The 23956-nt window shown below is 42.4% G+C and overlaps 2 protein-coding genes across 2 annotated transcripts in view; one reads left to right on the top strand and one right to left on the bottom strand.

Moving 5' to 3' along the window:
• The window catches only part of LOC127329780 (polyubiquitin-like), a 218965-nt gene extending 199012 nt beyond the window's left edge, over positions 1-19953 (bottom strand). Inside the window, exon 1 of the mRNA XM_051356228.2 lies at positions 19423-19953. Coding sequence (XP_051212188.2) covers positions 19423-19885 — 463 coding nt within the window. The 5' untranslated portion in view covers positions 19886-19953. The remainder of the gene's footprint in view (positions 1-19422) is intronic.
• LOC127331337 (putative F-box/FBD/LRR-repeat protein At5g44950) lies at positions 12727-18403 on the top strand. The gene is made up of 3 exons (XM_051357454.2): positions 12727-13832; positions 13945-14088; positions 17662-18403. The coding sequence occupies exons 1-3, from the start codon at positions 12804-12806 to the stop codon at positions 18058-18060; spliced, it is 1572 nt and encodes a 523-aa protein (XP_051213414.1). The 5' UTR covers positions 12727-12803; the 3' UTR covers positions 18061-18403.
• Positions 19954-23956: the final 4003 nt, after the last annotated feature.

The following is a 23956-nucleotide window of genomic DNA, read 5'->3' as shown; positions in this document are numbered from 1 at the left end:
GGACTGATCAAGAAAATGAGAGACGGGTTCCGCGAACTCAAACAAGGAAGGATGTTGATACGTCTCAAACGTATCTATAATTTCTTATGTTCCATGCTACTTTTATGATGATACTCACATGTTTTATACACATTATATGTCATTATTATGCATTTTCCGGCACTAACCTATTAACGAGATGCCGAAGAGCCAGTTGCTGTTTTCTGCTGTTTTTGGTTTCAGAAATCCTAGTAAGGAAATATTCTCGGAATTGGACGAAATCAACGCCCAGGATCTTATTTTTCCACGAAGCTTCCAGAAGTCCGGGAGGGAAACGAAGTGGGGCAACGAGGCACCCACACAACAGGGCGGCGCGGCCAGGGCTTGGGCCGCGTGGCCCTGGTGTGTGGGGCCCTCGTGGCGCCCCTGACCTACCCTTCCGCCTACTTAAGCCTTCATCGATAATAGTTCCAGTACTGAGAGCCACGATACGGAAAACCTTCCGGAGACGCCGCCGCCGCCAATCCCATCTCGGGGGATTCAGGAGATCGCCTCCGGCACCCTGCCGGAGAGGGGAATCATCTCCCGGAGGACTCGTCACCGCCATGGTCGCTTCCGGATTGATGTGTGAGTAGTTCGCCCCTGGACTATGGGTCCATAGCAGTAGCTAGATGGTCGTCTTCTCCTCATTGTGCTATCATTGTTGGATCTTGTGAGCTGCCTAACATGATCAAGATCATCTATCTGTAATGCTACATGTTGCGTTTTTTGGGATCCGATGAATATGGAATACTATGCTATGTTGATTATCAATCTATCATCTATGTGTTGTTTATGATCTTGCATGCTCTTCGTTGCTAGTAGAGGCTCTAGCCAAGTCGTTACTTGTAACTCCAAGAGGGAGTAATTATGCTCGATAGTGGGTTCATGCCTCCATTAAATCTGGGGGAGTGACAGCAACCTCTAAGGTTGTGGATGTGCTGTTGGCACTATGGATAAAACATCAATGCTATATCTAAGGATGTATTTGTTGATTACATTACGCACCATACTTAATGCAATTGTCTGTTGTCTGCAACTTAATACTGGAGGGGGTTCGGATGATAACCTGAAGGTGGACTTTTTAGGCATACATGCATGCTGGATAGCGGTCTATGTACTTTGTCGTAATGCCCAATTAAATCTCACACTACTCATCATAACATGTATGTGCATTGTTATGCTCTCTTTATTTGTCAATTGCCCAACTGTAATTTGTTCACCCAACATGCTTATTCTTATGGGAGAGACACCACTAGTGAACTGTGGACCCCGGTCCATTCTTTTACATCAAATACAATCTACTGCAATACTCGTTTTATTGTTCTTTGCAAACAATCATCATCCACACTATACATCTAATCCTTTGTTACAGCAAGCCGGTGAGATTGACAACCTCACTGTTAAGTTGGGGCAAAGTACTTGGATTGTGTTGTGCAGGTTCCACGTTGGCGCCGGAATCCCTGGTGTTGCGCCGCACTACACTCCGTCACCAACAACCTTCAACGTGCTTCTTGACACCTACTGGTTCGATAAACCTTGGTTTCGTACTGAGGGAAAACTTGTTGCTGTACACATCATACCTTCCTCTTGGGGTTCCCAATGGACGAGTGCTTTACCGTCACAAGGAAGCTACTACACCCACGTCAACCACGCGCTGGTTGTGGAAAGCAGCTACTTTTTCTGGCGCCGTTGCCGGGGATCTGAAGAAAAGTTATACCACAAAGATTTCCAACTCCCACGGCAACAGCTACTTTTTCTAGCGCCGTTGCCGGGGAGATCAAGACACGCTGCAATGGGAGTCTCCCACTTCCAATCTCTTTACTTTGTTTTTGTCTTGCTTTACTTTATTTTATTTACTGCTTTGTTTGCTTTCTTATATCAAAATACAAAACAAATTAGTTACTTGCTTTACTTTATTTACTATCTTGTTTGCGTTCTCCATATTAAAAACACAAAAAAATTAGTTACTTGCATTTACTTTACCTATTTCATCATGTTTTCTCCTAAGTTCATTCTTAAAGATGTACCGGTAGGCCGAGGGTCTATCCTTGGGAAAGATAATGTAGAAGATTTTTTCACTCATATTAGTACGGTTGAAGATTTTGAAGATAGACACTTGGTAGAACTTGCTCCTACTTATGAAATTGCTGTTGCTTCTTTAGTACACGCGTTAGAAGCTAGATTTGTTAATCTCAATCCCGTGATTCAACATATGTTTCTTACACTGAGTGATATGGAAGAAGGAGAAAAGAAAGATTTTGTGTTAGAAACCCTTCTCAAAGAATTTGGGGGTATTGCAAGAGAAGCTAGAAAAGTTTTTATTAATATAATATGCTTGGATCTTATACCAACTTTGCTAGTATCCTTGAAAAGATGGAAAAAGATAGACAAATGTACACTAATCAAGTTAATTATGAGGGGGATATTAAAACATCAATACCTTGTAAGCTCTTAGGGATGTGCGAGGCACTAGAAAATAACTATGCTTGGCTTGTTCTCGAAAATGTGTTTGATGAGAATAGCAAGCCTAAGACTAATGAAAAGGGAGCCTCTGAAACCTACATAGATAAGATACAATGCATAGTTGAGAAAACCCCGAATTATGATGTTGATGCTTCATCTCTTGATAACACTTGATACACACTTTCTGCGCCTAGCTGAAAGGCGTTAAAGAAAAGCGCTTATGGGAGACAACCCATTATTTTACTACAGCACCTTTTTTTATATTTGAGTCTTGGAAGTTGTTACTACTGTAGCAACCTCTCCTTATCTTAGTTTTATTGCATTGTTGTGCCAAGTGAAGTCTCTAATAGAAGATTGATACTAGATTTGGTACGAAATTGAGTCACTACGTCTGTAGGTAACTCAGAAAAATAAGCCAATTTACGTGTGTGATCCTCAGATATGTACGCAACTTTCATTAGTTTTGAGTTTTCTCATCTGAGCAAGTATGGTGCCTCTAAAAAATTCGTCTTTACGGACTGTTCTGTTTTGACAGATTCTGCCTTTTATTTCACATTGCCTGTTTTGCTATGTTAGATGGATTTCTTTGTTCCATTAACTTTCAGTAGCTTTGTACAATGTCTAGAAGTGTTAAGAATGATTATGTCACCTCTGAACATGTGAATTTTTTATTATGCACTAACCCTCTAATGAGTTTGTTTCGAGTTTGGTGTGGAGGAAGTTTTCAAGGATCAAGAGAGGAGGATGATACAATATGATCAAGGAGAGTGAAAGCTCTAAGCTTGGGGATGCCCCGGTGGTTCATCCCTGCATATTTCAAGAAGACTCAAGCTTCTAAGCTTGGGGATGCCCAAGGCATCCCCTTCTTTATCGACAACATTATCAGGTTCCTCTAGTAAAACTATATTTTTATTCCATCACATCTTATGTGTTTTACTTGGAGCTCTGTTTGTTTTTGTTTTTTGTTTTGTTTGAATAAAGTTGGATCCTAGCATTCATTGTGTGGGAGAGAGACACGCTCCGCTGTTGCATATGGACAAATATGTCTTTAGGCTTTACTCATAATATTCATGGCGAAGGTTGAATTGCTTCGTTAAATTGTTATATGGTTGGAAACGGGAAATGCTACATGTGGTAATTGGTACAATGTCTTGAATAATTTGATACTTGGCAATTGTTGTGCTCATGTTTAAGCTCTTGCATCATGTACTTTGCACCTATTAATGAAGAAATACATAGAGCTTGTTAAAATTTGGTTTGCATGATTGGTCTCTCTAAGGTCTAGATATTTTCTGGTAAAGGTGTTTGAACAACAAGGAAGACAGTGTAGAGTCTTATAATGCTTGCAATATGTTCTTATGTGAGTTTTGCTGTACTGGTTCATACTTGTGTTTGCTTCAAACAACCCTGCTAGCCTAAGCCTTGCATTGAGAGGGATTACTTCTCATGCATCCAAAATCCTTGAGCCAAGCACTATGCCACTTGTGTCCACCATACCTACCTACTACATGGTATTTCTCCGCCATTCCAAAGTAAATTGCTTGAGTGCTACCTTTAAAATCTCTATTCTTTATCTTTGCAATATATAGCTCATGGGACAAATAGCCTAAAAACTATTGTGGTATTGAATATGTACTTATGCATCTTATCTCTTATAAGTTGCTTGTTGAGCGATAACCATGTTCCTGGGGACGCCATCAACTATTTCTTTGTTGAATATCATGTGAGTTGCTATGCATGTTCGTCTTGTCTGAAGTAAGGGTGATTTATCATGATCAAATGGTTTGAGTATGCATATTGTTAGAGAAGAACATTGGGCCGCTAACTAAAGCCATGATCTATGGTGGAAGTTTCAGTTTGGACAACAAACCTCAATCTCTTATGAGAATATTATATGTTGTTGAATGCTTATGCATTAAAGAGGAGTCCATTATCTGTTGTCTATGTTGTCCCGGTATGGATGTCTAAGTTGAGAATAATCAAAAGCGAGAAATCCAATGCGAGCTTTCTCCTTAGACCTTTGTACAGGCGGCATAGAGGTACCCCTTTGTGACACTTGGTTAAAACATATGCTATGCTATGATAATCCATGTAAATCCAAACTAATTAGGACGAGGTGCGGGCACTATTGGTATACTATGCATGAGGCTTGCAACTTGTAGGATATAATTTACATAACACATATGCTTTATTACTACCGTTGACAAAATTGTTTCTTGTTTTCAAAATAAAAGCTCTAGCACAAATATAGCAATCCATGCTTCCCTCTGCGAAGGGCCTTTCTTCTATTTTTATTGTTGAGTCAGTTTACCCATTTCCTTCTATCTCAAGAAGCAAACACTTGTGTTAACTGTGCATTGATTCCTACATACTTGCATATTGCACTTGTTATATTACTTTATGTTGACAACTATCCATGAGATATACATGTTACAAGTTGAAAGCAACCGCTGAAACTTAATCTTCCTTTGTGTTGCTTCAATGCCTTTACTATGAATTTATTCCTTTATGAGTTAACTCTTATGCAAGACTTATTGATGCTTGTCTTGAAAGTACTATTCATGAAAAGTCTTTGCTATATGATTCAATTGTTTACTCATTGTATTTACCATTGCTTCGAATCGCTGCATTCATTACATGTGCTTACAATAGTATTGATCAAGATTATGATAGCATGTCACTTAAGAAAATTATCTTTGTTATCGTTTACCTACTCGGGACGAGTAGGAACTAAGCTTGGGGATGCTTGATACGTCTCAAACGTATCTATAATTTCTTATGTTCCATGCTACTTTTATGATGATACTCACATGTTTTATACACATTATATGTCATTATTATGCATTTTCCGGCACTAACCTATTAACGAGATGCCGAAGAGCCAGTTGTTGTTTTCTGCTATTTTTGGTTTCAGAAATCCTAGTAAGGAAATATTCTCGGAATTGGACGAAATCAACGCCCAGGATCTTATTTTTCCACGAAGCTTCCAGAAGTCCGGGAGGGAAACGAAGTGGGGCGACGAGGCGCCCACACAACAGGGCGGCACGGCCAGGGCTTGGGCCGCGCGGCCCTGGCGTGTGGGGCCCTCGTGGCGCCCCCTAACCTACCCTTCCGCCTACTTAAGCCTTCGTCGATAATAGTTCTAGTACCGAGAGCCACGATACGGAAAACCTTCCAGAGACGCCGCCGCCGCCAATCCCATCTCGGGGGATTCAGGAGATCGCCTCCGGCACCCTGCCGGAGAGGGGAATCATCTCCCAGAGGACTCTTCACCGCCATGGTCGCCTCCGGATTGATGTGTGAGTATTTCACCCCTGGACTATGGGTCCATAGCAGTAGCTAGATGGTCGTCTTCTCCTCATTGTGCTGTCATTGTTGGATCTTGTGAGCTGCCTAACATGATCAAGATCATCTATCTGTAATGCTACATGTTGCGTTTGTTGGGATCCGATGAATATGGAATACTATGCTATGTTGATTATCAATCTATCATATATGTGTTGTTTATGATCTTGCATGCTCTCCGTTGCTAGTAGAGGCTCTGGCCAAGTCGTTACTTGTAACTCCAAGAGGGAGTAATTATGCTCGATAGTGGGTTCATGCCTCCATTAAATCTGGGGGAGTGACAACAACCTCTAAGGTTGTGGATGTGCTGTTGCCACTAGGGATAAAACATCAATGCTATATCTAAGGATGTATTTGTTGATTACATTACGCACCATACTTAATGCAATTATCTGTTGGTTGCAACTTAATACTGGAGGGGGTTCGGATGATAACCTGAAGGTGGACTTTTTAGGCATAGATGCATGCTGGATAGCGGTCTATGTACTTTGTCGTAATGCCCAATTAAATCTCACACTACTCATCATAACATGTATGTGCATTGTTATGCTCTCTTTATTTGTCAATTGCCCAACTGTAATTTGTTCACCCAACATGCTTATTCTTATGGGAGAGACACCACTAGTGAACTGTGGACCCCGATCCATTCTTTTACATCAAATACAATCTACTGCAATACTCGTTTTACTGTTCTTTGCAAACAATCATCATCCACACTATACATCTAATCCTTTGTTACAGCAAGCCGGTGAGATTGACAACCTCACTGTTAAGTTGGGGCAAAGTACTTGGATTGTGTTGTGCAGGTTCCATGTTGGCGCCGGAATCCCTGGTGTTGCGCCGCACTACACTCCGTCACCAACAACCTTCAACGTGCTTCTTGACACCTACTGGTTCGATAAACCTTGGTTTCGTACTGAGGGAAAACTTGCTGCTGTACACATCATACCTTCCTCTTGGGGTTCCCAACGGACGAGTGCTTTACCGTCACAAGGAAGCTACTACACCCACGTCAACCACGCGCTGGTTGTGGAAAGCAGATGTCCGTGGTGGAATACCGTGACAGGTTTCTTACTCTGTCAAGGTACGCCCCGGATGAGACCGACACCAATGAGAAGAGGAAGGAAAGATTTCTGAACGGACTGCATGATGAGATGCAATCGGTGTTAGTGAACATTCCGTTCGATGACTTGGAAGCCCTGGTGGACTCAGCCATCCAGATGGAAGGGAAGCTGCATCAAGCCAACAAGAATCGCAAGAGAAGAATGATGAACCAGAATGGGCCCAACAATGCCCAGAAGTACCGCAACAACTCCTCTGGAGGATTCACCCCAAGATACAACAAGCCAACTGCTCAGATGTACCGCCCAAACTACACCAACAACAATGGAGGACCCCCGAAGCCCGGAGGCAACAACAACAACAACAGCCACAACAACAACACCCACCCCAACAGCAACCACAACAATGGGAACAACAACAACACCAACACTGGCCCAAGGACTGGAAGCAATGCCATCCCCGTCACCCCGAAGGACAAGTCAACCATAACCTGCTATGAATGTGGAACTGTGGGTCATTACTCCAATGAATGCCCCAAGAAGCTTGCAAAGACTGCCCCCAATACCACTGCACCTGCCCAGCAACAGCGTCGCTTCGCCGCCAGAAGGAACCAGAACAACCCCAACGGCCGCCTCTACCACATGAATGCAACAGAAGCACCAGAAGCACCTCAGGCCATGCCAATCATGTTTTCCTGTTAATCCAAGTGCTCAATCTCTCTTAGGAACCTAACTTTTCTTAAAATCTCGGGACAAGATTTGTTTAAGGAGGAAGGGTTTGTAACATCCCAAATTTTCAAAACAAGAAAGAAAATGAATTTCCTTTTTCCAAAAATTGGAGCCAACAAAAACTTTAACTCAATTGAGTTTGGTGCATAGAGCTCCTACACAATTGTTGTGAATTTTGCTATAATGCTTGTGTGAAGTATTTTGAAATGTTTTCTAAACCCTAACCCTACCCTTCTCAAGGCCAAAGAGGAACTTTTAAAAAGAAAATAAAACAAATTGTGAGGCATATGTGGGCTAATGGCTAATTCTCCAATAATTGGTCTATGCCCTATTTACCTTACCCAAATGGTTGGAAACCATGAGTAAACCCAAACAACCTCAATTGAACCCAAAACCATGATCCTTTGGATCAAAGAAAAAGAAAGAAAAAGATTTGAGAAATTGCAAAAACCCTCACATATGGCTTATGGCCATTTTTGAAAATCTTTAACCTAGGCCATATAAATTTGTGCCAATGGTTTGGAAACTCTTTTAAACTCAAAAGGGTCCTTTTTGAATCAATGAAACCAAAATCAAATCAAAGAAAAATCAAAAACCTTGTGGCATGTGATAATGGTCACTTTTGACCTTTTTAATATCTTACCCACTTTGAGCCCTTTTATTAGGAGATTTTCAAACCAAACCCTCTCAACTCTTTGCACCTCATCCAAGACCTCATCAAGGTGAACAACTTTGGTGTTGACCACTTTGACCAGATCGTTGACCATTGCTTAATTTAGTCAAGCCAAGTTGCAACTTTGAAACCAATTCTAGATTCCCACCAATTTTGGATTTCTTCACAAATCTTTTCCAAATCCCAAGCCAATGCCACTCATGGCTGCCAAATATCATTAGTAGCTCATCCATGAAGAAACCTAGCAAATTTTACCCACACATGAGGTTTTTTACATGAGAATCCCATTTCTACATAGAAGTACACCTACTCCAACCACTATGTACCAACACCTTTTTCAACCTTGAGCTCATCTATAGTGCCTAGTACCTCTACCCACTCACCATGCCATCACTTAGCTTTGACATCGTCAAGTAGACAAGACCACCATGACACAAAGACCACCATGCCATGACTATGTCACATGCACTTTGACATAATTTAATGGTGCACACCCTAGACCACTTGCACCATGCTAGCCTTGCCAAACAGCCTCCTATCACCTCACTCATGCTTGCCAGGCCTTGTACCCCCCCTTGTACCTCATTGAACTGGACAATGCCAAGCCATGCCGGCCCTCATGACACTCACCATGCTCACCCTCTCTCCCCTCACCTCCAGCCAACCAAACCATTTCACATAGCCTCCCCTTGCTCTGCTGGACCTACTAGACACGACCATGAGACAAGGAGAGCAAGACTTGACCCCAACCACCTATGCCAACGTCACATGGTCACCAGCCCGTGGACACCTCCCTCTCCCCACGTGCACACCGCGTTCCAGCACGTCACCCTGCGCCACCAGTACCCTCTCACTCCCGCACACCTGCCAGACATGGTCGCTGGCCCGCACGCGCGCCCTGGCAACGCCACGACGCGATGCCCTCGAAGGACGCCGACATCGGCATTGTCCCCGTGCGCCCTGTACACGACGCCAGCGACTCCACCACTGTGCACGCGTCCTCCTCTACCCCGTACCTCTCTTGCTGACGCCAAAGCCCTGCCGGAGACCACTACACACGACGTGCCCGACGACGTCGCCCGCCATGCCGGCCATGCCGCGCTCCTCCTCTCCGGCGCCTATAAAAGCCACGCCCCTCGCCCTGGACATCACCACACAAACTCGCAGCCTCCCTCTCTTCCTCCTAGATCCTCCCTCTCTCCCTCCTCGCCGCTCACCGGAGCAAAGACCCGCCACGGCCACCGGCGGCATCCCTCAACGCCGCCCCATTTCTCGCCACCTCAGCCTCCAACACCTACACCCTCTTGTAGCCCTTGGAAATCCTCGCCGAACGCACCAAACCTCGCCGGAAACCGTGCCCGAAGGTGAGCGCTAGCGCCGCCGCAAGCTTGCAGCATCGGGAGGAAGACGACGGCCCAGCGCCGTCGGATCGTCATCCGACGATCTGCGCGCTCCGCGCGTGCCCGACGTGCATGCGCCATGCACGCCAGGCCCGGGCAGCAGCTGGGCCGGCCCACTTCGTTTCCCGCCCCCGTTTGAATTTGAATTTCGTTTTAATGTTTTTCCTTTAAGTTGCTTACTGGTACCTTGCTAGATTTCAAATATCTCCAGATCTACTTGGCCATTTTTAGTGAATTTCATATGGTTGGAAAGCCTGTGAAATTATCTATCTAACCCCACTAGTTTCAACCCTAGATCTTGTGTAGAATTAAAGTTGAAAAAATAACAAGGCAGAGACTTTTAAGTTTTCAAACAATTATTAAAAATCAACCTTAAGTGATATTGAGTTGATTCCAACTCTCATAAATCACTTTTCACATTGTTAATTGATTATGCAAAAACATGACTTAGTTGTGTGCATGATCATGGGCTAGATTCAAAAATTGGCTATGTAGTCAATACCAGCCCATTTAAATCAATTCCAAATTTAGGTTTTCAAATCTATGAGGTGTAGCACCTCATTTAAATCATCTTCCCAAGTAGTATGAAGAAATTTGATGACCCTTGTTGCTTGGTCTCATACTTGCTAACTTGAGGATCTTAAATCAAATAGGATTTAAATTACATGAGGTATAGAACCTCATTTAAATCATTTTTCTCAAATGGTAAATGTGAAGTATTGACCTTGGTCAACATGATCTCACCTTTATGAATTGAGGAAATTAAATCTTAACCATGTTCAATGAGAGGAAATTATTTCTCCCAAACTAAAGAGAAACCCTAATCCACATTTCAATAAGGGGAGTTGTTTTCCAAAACCTAAGAAGAAACCCTAGTCTAAGGTTGAGTATGGATTAGGATGATGCTAGATCATCTTGTGTGAGCCATTATGGCTAATTAAGTCTACTTAAGTGTTGTTTGGTGATTTCATCCTTGTATTCGTTTATAGACGCTAGTACCGGAGACTATCAGGAGGAGGAGGTCTTCTACCCAGAGGAAGGAGAAGAGAACTTTGACCACCACCTCAACCAAGGCAAGCTAACACTCTTGCAAAGTTCCCATGTGCAAAGCTCTCATGGAGCAAGGCACCATTACATATTACTTATGCTTAATGACCCTATCCCAAGTTTTTACCTTACAAGCTTTTTGTTTTATTTATCAAAGTTTATTTTTGATTCATGATTCACTTGGTCTAGATGTGGAGTAGTACAAGAGCATCACACTTAGCCTAGAAAGATATAAGCTAGTTAGCACCCCTCATGAATAGTTGCTAGTGCTAAGATCAATAGTGTCTACTCTAGATGGGAACTTGTGAAAACCAATGACTTTGAAAACCTTGGAATGATGAGTCATTCTATTGAAAGATTTTGAAGGTGAATATGACTTGTGAATGACTTGGTGAAACTTACCAAAAACTGATGGTTGGGTTCGGATGCGATACCATTCCAATTCTTGAGTATCCCCACAATACCTGAATCTGGGTAGGGCTTAACTGGAAACTTATGTATTTTAGTATGGGTTCCCTCTGAACAAGCATCATAGGGGTTATGCCGAGGCTGCCTCCGTTGAAAGTGAAATGATGTGAAATGAGGTGAATTGTCCGGCCAAGTCCTGTGCAGTTCCCGGGCTGACGGTTTGTCTTCACTGGGAGGCCAAGCTCATGGGGAGAGGTGCCTATACTAGGGTATGTAAATGAAAGGTTAGGATTGGTAGTTCGCATACTGCGTACGATAAATCAGGGACAGTTACCCCTGACGGACTATTGCAATTATTGTGGCACAAGTGTACGACCTCTATAGAGTGTAAACCTATTCGAATAGCCGCGTCCGCGGTCATGGACAGTTGGAAAGGCCATACTGCTCCGTCATCAGAACTTTTCCAAAATATGAATGGTGACTTGTGACTTGAGTTTGAAAGGTGACTTTGATTTTGAATCGCAACAGAGTTGTGGGAATGACACTAATGTTCTCACTTGAGTTAAGTTAGGCAAATAAAGAGGCTTTGTTTACTAAAGTGCTTGTGAAATAAAACTGGCTTTATGCAAATGAAACTAGAGCTTAGCACCCCCTTACCATAGTTGATAGTACTTACATTAGTATTAGTTTGCGAGTACTTTAAAGTACTCATGGCTTTATCCCTGGCTATTCAAATGGCCAGACTATGAAGAGGAGTATCAGAACCAGGAAGAAAGACAGCAGGACGTCTACGACAACTAGGACCACTCCTGACGTCAACAGTTGCCTGTGGAATAGATGGACCACAACCGCTACTTCGCTTCCGCTATGTGTTTTGTAATTGATCAATAAATCAACTATTATTGTAATGAGAATGGATCATGTGATCCTTTGTTGAAAGACAATTATGTGTTGTAACGAATGATGTTCTGTGATATCAATCTATTATGTCTCGCAAAAACAATATTCCTGGGATTGCGAGGAATGTCATAATAGGCATCTGGACTTAAAAATCCGGGTGTTGACATTGACACATGGGACCACTGCTCCCTCCAATTTCAGATTTTCGAAATTTTAAAACCTCACACTTCTATGTTTCTAGAAATTATGATGTTAAATATATAGATAGATATGTATAGTGTGGGAGTATGCAAAAAAAGTCCCGTTAAAAAGTACGTTGCATTTTGAAAAATATAAAAAAGACAAATTGTGACAGCAAATGGTAGTACAATATTATTAAAATAGTATATATTTTTGTTAGAAATCTATTTATTTTGTATTTCTCAAAATCAAAAGTATTTTTTACCGAAACTTTTTTGCGTAGCCTACTATACATATCTATCTACATATTTATGGTTATAATTTTTAAAGAAATAGAAATGTGAGGTTTAAATTTTTAAAAAATCTAAAAGTAGAGGGAGCACTGATGAGCATGTGCACCAAGTGGGTATCTCGAAAACAAAAAAGAAAGAACCAAAGTGGCCCGCGAGCAACATATGTCGGAATCTGGCCCAACCAAACAACGAAACCCTAGGTTAGGTCCACCACACAGCCGACTATCCGCCTCCACACTCGGACACTCACAGAAACCCCAAACCCTCGCAGTCTCCGGCGACCATGGCCGGCCGGACACCGTTCACCAACGTCGACCCAGCGACGGCGGCCGCGGCACGGCTCCAGGGCGCTGATCCTCACGAGCTGGACCAAACCATGGAGTTCATGCTACGGCTCATCTACACCAACCTCCCCGATTTCCCCATCTACGACTGCCCGCGCCTCCCCCCACCCCTCGCCCTCGCCGACGACCACTCCAGCGCCGTCGACCGCCTCAGCACCCTCCCCCGCGAGCTCCTGCGCGGCATCGTCTCCCGCCTCCCCGTCAAGGACGCCGCCCGCACCGCCGTCCTCTCCTCCCGCTGGCGCCCGCTCTGGCTCTCCACGCCCCTCCTCCTCCACGACGCCCACCTCCTCCCCAAAGGCCACCGCTGGCCCTTGACGCCGGCCAACTCGCCCGCCATCACCGCCGCCGTCTCCCACATCCTCGAGGCGCACCCGGGGCCCGTCCACTGCGTCCGCCTCGTCTGCACCAACATGAGCCTCTACCGCCCCCAGCTCGCGCGCTGGCTCCAGCTCCTCGCCGACAAGGGCGTCGAGGACCTCGTGCTCGTCAACCGCCCGTGGCCGCGCGACCTGCCCCTCCCCGCCGCGCTCTTCAGCATCGCCACCCTCACCCGCCTCTACCTCGGCCAGTGGAAGTTGCCCGACACGGCCGTGCTGCGCGGCGCCTCCTTTCCCCACCTCCGCGAGCTCGGCATCTGCTGCGTCTTCATGAAGCGCGGCGACGTCGAATGCCTCGTCGCCAGGAGCCCCGTGCTGGAGATCCTCAACATCCTGGGATGCATGGAGGAAATGCGTCTCCGCATCGTCAGCGACAGCCTACGGTGCGTGCAAATTTCCATGTCGAGCATCGAGCACATCCAAGTGGTCAAGGCTCCACTCCTCGAGCGCCTCGTCATGTATCGATCATCCCCCAATGCTGCTCGTGGCTTGTACACCAAACTCAGGATAGCCGATGCCCCCAAGCTGCGCGTTTTGGGATACTTGGAACCAGGTCAGGTCCTGGAGATCCGAGACACCGTCATCATGGTATGGTACACCCCCCGTCTCAACTCTTTCCACTTGTTCGGTTAGCAGTTATGTCCAACTGAACTGATGACTCAATGTGTGATTCTTCAATCTTGAATTGGGCGAATTTCAGCCTGGGATAAGGACGAGCGCAAGTACCATGCTCACAAGCGTCAAGGTTCTGAGTTTCAATGTGCGTTTTGGAGTTCACAGTGATGTCAGGAAGGTGCCTACCTTCCTCAGGTGCTTCCCCAACGCCGAGAGACTGCATATCATGGTAATTGCTGTCACCGATTCATGTTCTGCTTTTACTTTTCCTGCACATGCTATTCCCTGTACACAGTTCTCTGGGTGTGGTTCATTTGCATGGATCTTTCTAGTCAGCTATGGTGACACTTCTTTTTGGTCTTTTGGTTTGTGAATGCTGGGAAAGCTAGTTTAAGTAATTTTTCCTCTTGTTAAGTCAAGGTGATGAGACTAGCCAGTTATGAAGCGTGACATATGTGACCATGCATTGCCATTTATGCTTTTGTTGCATTCTTACCAAAATATTGTTATGGCCTTGCAACAGATTTTATTGCTTGCAGTTCCCTGACTTATTTGCATTGATGTGTCAATTCAGTTATCGATTGATCGTTGAAGCTCTTTATTGTCCTTTTGTTTTCTTCTAATGTGAGATTGGAATCATCTACATATGTATCCAGTTATAGGTTAAATGCCGTGCCTTGCCATTTATTCTCATCAATCATGTCTTCTCTACAACATGCTACATATTACTAGAATACATATTATAATTATGAAGGATTTCTTGAGCAAAAGGATTTTTTTATTTATAGTGCTTTGCTTCTTTACTTATCCTGATTTTCTTGCTATAGTGTTTCTCACTGTGTTCGTATGAGCAACTACTGTTGTTCAGTGCTATGGTACTGTAACAGACATTCATTGCTTATTACAAACTTGGGAAAGTTGCATATGGTAGGTAAACTAGCACATTTATGTCGACAGTTTTTAGGCTGTTCAGGTATTATGACTCTAGTTCTTCCATATCAGGACCTTGGGGACTTATTCCCACCTAATGTAGAAAACTAGAAACAGGCTGTCGTAGCTCACTTCTGGAAATTCGTACTAAAGAATATATCTGGTCAAATGTGGTTAAGACTTAAGAAGCCCATTGCGGACAGAGCTTTGCAGACTTTTCATCTCATTTTCCATGGAATAATAATCATGAGTCTTGTTTTAGCTGATACATCATTCTTGCTTTTTTCTCTGCACCATTAGGCTATTTGGTAATTAATACATTCTGCTACTTTCATCCATGGAAATATAGACTTGACACTTCTCCTACAAATCGGATCCAGCATTTAGATATTGACCAGTACAGTTTGCAGTACGTAGTGTTGAGCAGTTAGCTATGCATAAAGTGTAGATTCTGAAGCTTAGCTTCCAAAATGCTCTAAGTCCCTCACAGAAAAGGACTGATAATAGTTCTAACTTTTTTTTTTCCAGAAAGCTAATGGAAGTTATTTACCAATTTATCTTAGCTTATCCATGCTTTGCTTACACTCTTACCAATTTTCTCTACACTTCACTTGAAATTTTTGTTTTGATCTTGCAGAAGATTCCATTGCTTGCAATTTCCTGTTTATTTTGCATCGATGTGTCTATTCAGTTACCAATTTATCATTGGAGCTCTTTATGCATTTTTCTTTCTTCTACTGTGAAATGTGAGTCGTGTATTTACTTCCGAAGGCTAGGCTAAGTAATTGCCTGCCAATATATATAACAAAATAAGGTGATGATAATTTCAGCAATATGACTTGGCATACTTGACCAATTATCATATACTGCCTCTGTTCCATTTTTACTGTTGCAGATTTGTCTAGATTCACATGTATCTACACACTAAAACGCGTCTAGATATGTGCGTACCTAGACGAATCCGCGACAGTTAATATGGAACAGAAGTAATACATTCTTGACCAATTGTAGCTAAAAAGCCAAGCGCTGCCATTATTGTCAGCCATTGGGTCATTTCTATCCACAGACTAGAATACGCAACCAATATTATTGGGGTTGCAGGTTCATCTGTTTGTGTTGCTATCGAAATTTTGGTGTGCCATAGTATATTGTTATGCTATTATATTGATTTCTGCTACCTACAGACTTCTTGTAGTGCTTCCCATTGTGTACTGGCTACCAGTGTTTGTGCTATGGATCATGCCAATGGCTGGCGTGCTTTATCTCAAACCGATTAAACTTACACATAATAAACTATCACATTTGCCGCCTACAGTTTATTTGGATGTCTATACGGCACACCACTCATACCAAATTGATGCTACTAGACTAATGGCACAATTTCAGGTTGCTGTCTCCGATTAAATAATTGTTAAGTGGTGGTTATAGCCCACACCTGAAATTTCTTGCTTTTACATTTCTTGCATGCTATTCCCTGGACACAGTTCTCTGGGTGTGGTTGATTGCATAGATTTTTCTAGTCAGCTATGGTGACACTTCTTTTTGGTCTTTTGGTTTGTGGATGCTGGGAAAGCTAGTTTAAGTAATTTTGCCTCTTGTTAAGTCAAGGTGATGAGACTAGCAGTCTGGATGACTAGGCTAATTTTGCCTCTTGTACACAGTGGTCTGGCTTGTGAATGCTGGGCAAGCTTCTTCATTTATCCTGATTTTCTTGTTATAGTATTTCTCACTGTGTTCACATGAGCTAAGTGCAAAAAAAAAATCGAAATGGGGAGCATGGCCCCTGCCTCTGCATCAAAGTGGTGCACGCAGCTGTTTTTTGTTGCAAAGTTTTGAATGAGCTAGGTGTTGCTTATTACAAACTTGTGAAAGTTCCATATGGTAGGTAACTAGCACATTTATGTTGACGGTTCTTTAGGCCATTCTGGTATTGGTTTACCATAATAATATATAGTCTAGTTTTGCCATATAAGGACCTTGGGGACTTATTCCCAACTAATGTACTCCCTCCTATCCATATTAAGTGTCCTGGTTTTAATTCAAATCAAGACACTTATTATGGAACAGAGGGAGTAGAAAACTAGAAAAAATAGGCTGTCGTAGCTTACTTCTGGAAATTCGTACTAAAGAACATATCTGGTCAGATGTGGTTAAGACTTCAGAGCTTTGCAGACTTTACATCAAATTTGTTATGGAATAATGACCGTGAGTCTTGTTTAGCGCATACACCATTCTTGCTTTTTTCTCTGCACCACTAGGCTATTTGGTAATTAGTAAATTCTGTTACTTTCATCCATGGAAATATAGACTTGTCACTTCTCCTACAAATCAGACCCAGCATATAGATATTGACCAGTATAATTTGCAGTGCATAGTGTTGAGCACTAGCAATGTATAAAGTGTAGATTCTGAAGCCTAGCTGCAAAAATGCTCTATTTGCTAACAGAAAAGGACTCTGATAATAATATTGCCATTTCTAATTTTTTTCCAGACAGCTAATGGAAGCTATTTACCAATTTATCTTAGCTTATCCATGCTTTGCTTACATTGTTACTTATTTCCTCTACGCTTTACTTGAATTGTTTGTTTTGATCTTGCAGCAAATTTGATTCATTGCGGTTTCATGTTTATTTGCATTATCTGTCTATTCAGTTAGCAATTTAGCATTGGAGCTCTTTATGTTTTCTTCGATTGGAAATGTGATTCGTGTATTTACTTACGAAGGCTAGGCTAAGTAACTGCATGTGAATATAAGAGTAGACTGTATAGCATGTGTTCTATGACATAATTTCAGGCTTTCTTTATTCACCATGTCATCCCACCGCCCTCAGATGCTTTCTGAACTATTGGCTAATTTAGTCATTTTTTGTAGAGCAAAAGATGTGATCAGCCCAGTGATAACCTCGCCCTCAACTTCTGGGAGGAGTCTGGCCCCATTATAAATGTCATCTTGCGCATCAACACGATGAGTATCCGTGAGTTCAGAGGGGACCCAGGCGAGGTTGCCTTCCTGGAGTACTTCTTTCGGACCGCACGGGTGGTGAGGACCGTAGTGGTTGCGATGGCCAATCCAAAGTCCACACCGTTTTCGACAGACGAGGCGCTTTCCAAAGTAGAGAAGTGTTCTAAAAACACGGCCTGCATCACGCTTGTCCTTCGGAACAAGGGCCCTGCAGGAGGTGAACTTTGGAAGTTTAAGGATGGGGCAGATTTTTCCTTTCATGACCCTTTCTCGGTAGCAGAGGTTTCTCGGAAGCAGAGGTCAGAGTGAGATATGATTTCGTGGGGAAGTGGATAGTTTTTTGGGTGCAAACTGGAGCATCAAGTGTGGTATCTTCTGTTACTACTTGCTAATTAAGCTTGCCCTGTAACCTGTGATCGTATATTTCCTGGCTATGCTCTTTAAAGACATTCCTTGCTAGTTAAGGGTTGTGCATCCTGTCGTGTGTGATAGAGCACAGACATTCCTTGCTAGTTATGGGTTGTGCATCCTGTCGTGTGTGATAGAGCACAGACATTCCTTGCTAGTTATGGGTTGTGCATCCTGTCGTGTGTGATAGAGCACAGACATTCCTTGCTAGTTATGGGTTGTGCATCCTGTTGTTTGTGATATAGCACTCTGTGGTCAGCTGTTTTGTCATGATGAGAGTGAAATACACTCACGGTTGAAATGCGCTCCATCCTGCTCTTTCTCTGCTTCAATCTGATCTACCAATGTGCTGCCATGTTTGAGGTCGGCAAGAACCTCCTCTACCTCTTGTCCGTGTAGCCACCTGCTCCCTTGTGCTCGCTTTAGTCAATCTTCATTGTCGCTCACAACTGGAGCTGGCAATGTACTGGACCATCAAACCGAGGACTTCAGCGGACATGGCTGGGGCAAAGCCTGGAGTGGTGGCGACATTTAACGCTGGGTAGCCAAGTGCAGAGAGGATAACTGTTGGGTAGCCAAGTGCGGAGAGGATAACTGATGAAAGCATATAAGTAGTAAGCCCACTCCAAGATGAGTGCTCTCTCCTCCGACTTTCCTAGAGCCTCTGGTATCACAACTGAGACAGCGACGGGTTCTCCACCCATATGGGGATGGAGCGATAGAAGTATGAAAATAGGATAAGGTAGCGGTGAGATGAGCCGTTTAAATAGGTGTCAAGTGGAAGTGCAGTGATGTATGCAGCTCCTACTACCAATAGTTTTGATATAGCACAGCGACAAACTGAGAGGGATATATAGAAGAAAAGCTACACGCTTTCGTGGCTGCTTTTTCTTTTAACAGATGCAAAAAGTCTGGCTGCTTCATTGATTGAGAAGAAAGGCGTCCAAAGGCAGACCCAGGGACTCTGTTATAAAACATCTCACCCATTTTTTTAATGATGATGAAAAACTACAAAGGCCTAGAATGATACTTCCTCCGTTCTTTTTTAATTGACTCAAATTTAGTACATAGTTGTACTAAATGAGTCAAATTTAAAGAGACCGGAGGGAGTATATGATAGTTTAACTGATAGCACACCGCTACTTCAAAGAAACAAGACTGCAACAATAGTTCAGTGATGAGACGCAACTGTTGGACATAAAAAAAGGACTAAAACAATACTCGGCGAGACGTTGAATGGGCATGGCAATCCATCTCAACAACCACAAAGACAGAGCATCAAATGGAGGGTAGATTCCCTCTGAATGTTATAGTCTGCCAGGGTGCGACCGTCCTCCAGCTGCTTGGCACAAAAGATGAGGCGTTGCTGTATGGGGCGAGTGCCGTCCACCCGATAGATCATCATCTTGACATTGGCGATGGTGTCTGATCCCTCTACATCAAGAGTGATGGTCTTTCCATCTAAACACTGCACGTAGATGGGCATCTTACCTCCTGGGTTGACAGGGTGGAGGACAAGGAGAAGAGTGGACTCCTTAATAATGTTGAGGTCTGCCAAGGTGTCATCGTCCTCCAGCTGCTTGTTGGCAAAGATGAGGCACTGCTGACCCTTGGGAAAGCCCTCCTTATCTTGAATCTTGGTCTTCACCTCGTCAATAGTATCCAAGCTGTCAACCTCGAGGGTGATCATCTTGCCTGCTCCCGTCTCCATTATATAGATTTGCATGTTTTCTTGGAGGTCAATCGTAGTCTGGTGCTGGATGCCATAATCAGCCAATGTAAGGTTGTCCTCTAGTTGCACTCCATCAAAGAAACGGCGGTGTTGTTCCTGAATCTTTGCCTTGACAGTATACAAGGTATCTGATGGCTGGACCCTGAGGCAGATTGTCCTGCCGGTGGGGCTCTTCACATACAGATGCATCCTGTGTGAGTGAGCACAACAAACATCACCGAATTTTAGTTTCGTCTAGCTTTTATGAAGTTATTATTACAGAACAGTAGCGTCAACAATTCCAACATGCAGGTATACAAGCAAGAAACCCGTCATCTCAATACTAGTAGAGGCAGAACATGGTATCGCACTAATCGATCTTAGCATGCACAATTAAGCCTTGAGGAATCATTAAAAAAGTACGTGGTTCACTCAGCTTTTACAATTCTATATAGCTGCTGTAACTTTATAACTTTAGTCTGATACATGAAGAGAATATGCAGTTCTCAACGAACTGATCAATATTTTTTTACTAAAATAGAATCGACAAATGCAATCGCCAAATCAGCGAGAAGACTAAAGTTACAGGAGCTAGCTGGTGGCCTGGTGCACTCTTCAGTGTTGCGACAATGTATATCAATCTAATTGAAAAACAGATTGTATATGCATCCCTTGATTTCCACCACCAACTAAAATTAACAGCACGTTCTTTCATCAAGTCTACTATTTTGGCAACGCACAGCAGAAAAACGTTAAAAATTCCAATAGGTAGTACATCTACAGTCCCTAGATGAACAATTTTATCTGTGAGATGTTGAACTCTTATACTCCCTCCGTCTAAAAATAGATGTCTCAACCTATTGTGTATCTGTACACATCAAAGCAAAAAATGATAATGTCGTTTGGAGAGTGATTGCTGTGTATGGGTCTGCTTATGAGGAACACAAAATAGACTTTATTAATGAGTTGCATAATATTATGGCTTGTTGGAATGGTCCTACCCTGGTTGGTGGTGATTTCAATCTCATTAGAGAAAGGTGTGAGAAAAACACTGGAAACATCAACCAACATTGGGCTAATCTCTTTAATGATTGGGTTAATAAATTTAATTTGATGGAGATTAAGAATCCTAGTAGGCAATTCTCTTGGGCTAATAATCAAGATAATTTGGTTATGGCTCTTCTTGATAGAGTGTTTGTGACTACTTGCTGGGATTCTCTTTTCCCTGCTAGTAGCTTAGCCTCCAAAGCTAGGGTTGGTAGTGATCATACTCCTCTGGTGGTGGACACTAGGGCTTTGAAAATTCCTGTTAATAAGCAATTTAGATTTGAGAAGTGGTGGCTTAACATTGAGGGTTTTGACCAGGTGGTTGCCAAATTTTGGCAAGCCCCTTGTTATCTCCATAAATCTATTGACAGATGGAATTTTAAAATTAGAAATACTAGAAAAGGCTTAAAAGGTTGGGCTGCGAATATTGAATCTGCTCAAAGGAAGAATAAACAAAAGTTGGTTGATGAATATGATCTGCTTGATATTATTGCTGAAACACAGTGTTTATCCCCTGCTTCTAAGAAAAGGATGAAAGATATTTCTATTGAGCTTACCAATATTTGGAGTAATGAAGAGATTAAGGCTAGACAAAGGTCTAGAGAAAGATATATTTTGGAAGGTGATCGTAATACTTCCTATTTCCATTCTGTAGCTAATCAGAGGAGAAGGAAGAAACAAATTTCCCATTTGCAAGGGGAAGAGGGGATGGTGGATGACAACAAAGGTATGCTGGACATTGCTGTTAATTATTATAAGGCTTTGTTTTGCAAAGAGCCTTGTCTTGATGTAGATATAGTAGATGATTTCTGGGACCCAGAGGATATGGTGTCACAGAATCATAATGAGATGCTTGATGCTCCTTTTTCTGAGAAAGAGATAAAGGAAGCTATTTTTGGTTCTTATGCTGAAGGTGCTCCTGGTCCTGATGGTTTTTCTTTCCTCTTTTATCAACACTTTTGGGAGCTCATTAGAGCTGATTTCATGGCTATGGTGAAGGAGTGGAATGAGGGAAAACTTGATCTCTTTAGACTAAATTTTTCTCTTTTGACTCTGATTCCAAAGGAGACTGATGCTGTAACTATACAGAAATTCAGACCTATTGCTTTGACAAACTGCAGTTTCAAAATTTTCTCTAAATGTGCTACCAATAGGTTGGGTGTGGTAAGTGAGAAACTTATTTCTCCTAATCAGACTGCCTTTATTAAAGGGAGATATATACTTGAGAGTGTGGTATCTGCCCATGAAGTTATTCATGATGCTGTTCATAGTGGAAAAAGTGGTTTTATTTTTAAACTTGACTATGAAAAGGCTTATGATAGAGTTGATAGAGATTTTCTTTTGAAAGTCATGAGGTTGAGGGGCTTTAGCCCCAAGTGGATGATGATTATTGAAGGTTTATTATATAATGGTTCTGTTGGTGTTAGGATCAATGATTGCAATAGTAATTTCTTCCTTACTAGCAGGGGTGTAAGGCAAGGGGATCCTATTTCACCTATTCTTTTCAATTTCATGGCTGATGTGTTTTCTAAAATCCTTTATAAAGCTGCTTCTGGAGGTAAGATAGCTGGGCTTATGCAAGGCCTGGGAAGGGGGGGTATCATTAGTATGCAATATGCTGATGACACCTTACTCTTCCTTGAAAAAAGCTTAACTTCTGCCATTAACTTAAAATGGATTTTGGCTTGTTTTGAACATATGTCTGGAATGAGGATTAATTTTCATAAGTGTGATCTAGTTCCTATTAATGTGCTTGAAAGTGATGCACACCTTTTTGCACAATCTCTGAGTTGCAAGTTGGGTGAATTTCCCTTGCAGTATCTTGGGGTTCCTCTGCACCACTGCAAGCTTAAAAAAGAGGATATTCAACCTGTTGTTGATAAAATCATTAAAAAAGCTGCTGGCTGGAGAGGAAAACTTCTAAACCATGCTGCCAAATTAGAGTTGGTTAGGAGTGTTTTGGCCAGTATTCCCATTTATCTGCTTAGTGTGATCAAGTTCCCCAAATGGGCCATTACTCTTATTAATTCTCAGATGGCTCACTGTCTGTGGGATAATTATGAGGGGCACCATAAATACCATTTAGCTAATTGGGGTTTGGTCACTAGAAAGAAGGAGTATGGAGGTTTGGGTATCCCTGATTTATCAGAGATGAACATATGCCTTTTAGCTTCCTGGATCAAAAGATACCACTTGGATGATAACAAAGTTTGGAAACAGATAGTAGATAGTAAATATAATGTGAGTAACCCTAATCTTTTTTCTTGTTCTGCTAATGGGGCTTCTCCCTTTTGGAAAGGGGTGCTTTGGGCTGCCAAGGCTGCTAAAATGGGATATATGTGGAAAGTTGGAAATGGTAGAACTGTTAAGTTCTGGGAAGACCATTGGTTTGGGTCTTGCTCTTTAGCTATTCAATTCTGGGAAGTATATTTCCTGTTAAATGAGCAAAATAAAACTATTGCTGATCTTTGGGATGGTGTTTCTTTGAAAATGACTTTTAGAAGGTGTTTTGACCACAATTTAATGTTGCAATGGTTGGAAATTCAGCAAATTGCACAAACTATCCTTTTGGATGATTCTAATGATTGTTTGATTTGGAAGTGGGAAGCAAATGGGGTTTATAGTGTTAAATCCTTATATGCTGTGGTTAATTTTGGTGGGATTCAAACTGTTGACATACATTGTGTTTGGAAAGTCGAAGTGCCTCCAAAAATACACTTTTTTCTCTGGTTGCTCTCTCATAATAAGCTTCTCACTAGAGACAACCTGGTTAAAAGGCAAAATGTTGATGATCTGACGTGTGTTTTTTGTAATGAGTTAGAGTCTTGCCAACATTTGTTTTTTGACTGTGTGGTTGCTGCTAACTTTTGGAGAGGGACTTTGGATGCTTTGGGTGTTGATTTGCATATTTCAAGCATGCATGATGTTGCTGCTTTGTGGAATGATAGAAAGAAATATAAGAAGTGCAATTTGATTTTTGCTGCTGTTTTGAGAACTATCTGGATTACCAGAAATGACCATGTTTTCAATAGGGTTCAA

The sequence above is a fragment of the Lolium perenne genome, chromosome 2 (genome assembly GCF_019359855.2).
Source record: "Lolium perenne isolate Kyuss_39 chromosome 2, Kyuss_2.0, whole genome shotgun sequence".
Classification (NCBI taxonomy): Eukaryota; Viridiplantae; Streptophyta; class Magnoliopsida; order Poales; family Poaceae; genus Lolium; species Lolium perenne.
Note: the sequence above shows the minus strand (reverse complement) of the source record. Positions and strands in the feature narration are given on the sequence as shown.

Excerpts from the sequence above, each read along its gene's own strand:
- LOC127331337 (XM_051357454.2), top strand. The coding sequence starts at position 12,804 with ATGGCCGGCCGGACACCGTTCACCAACGTCGACCCAGCGACGGCGGCC. Across the intron at positions 13,833-13,944 it reads TCCGAGACACCGTCATCATG|CCTGGGATAAGGACGAGCGC; the intron begins GTATGGTACACC and ends GGCGAATTTCAG. Across the intron at positions 14,089-17,661 it reads CCGAGAGACTGCATATCATG|AGCAAAAGATGTGATCAGCC; the intron begins GTAATTGCTGTC and ends CATTTTTTGTAG.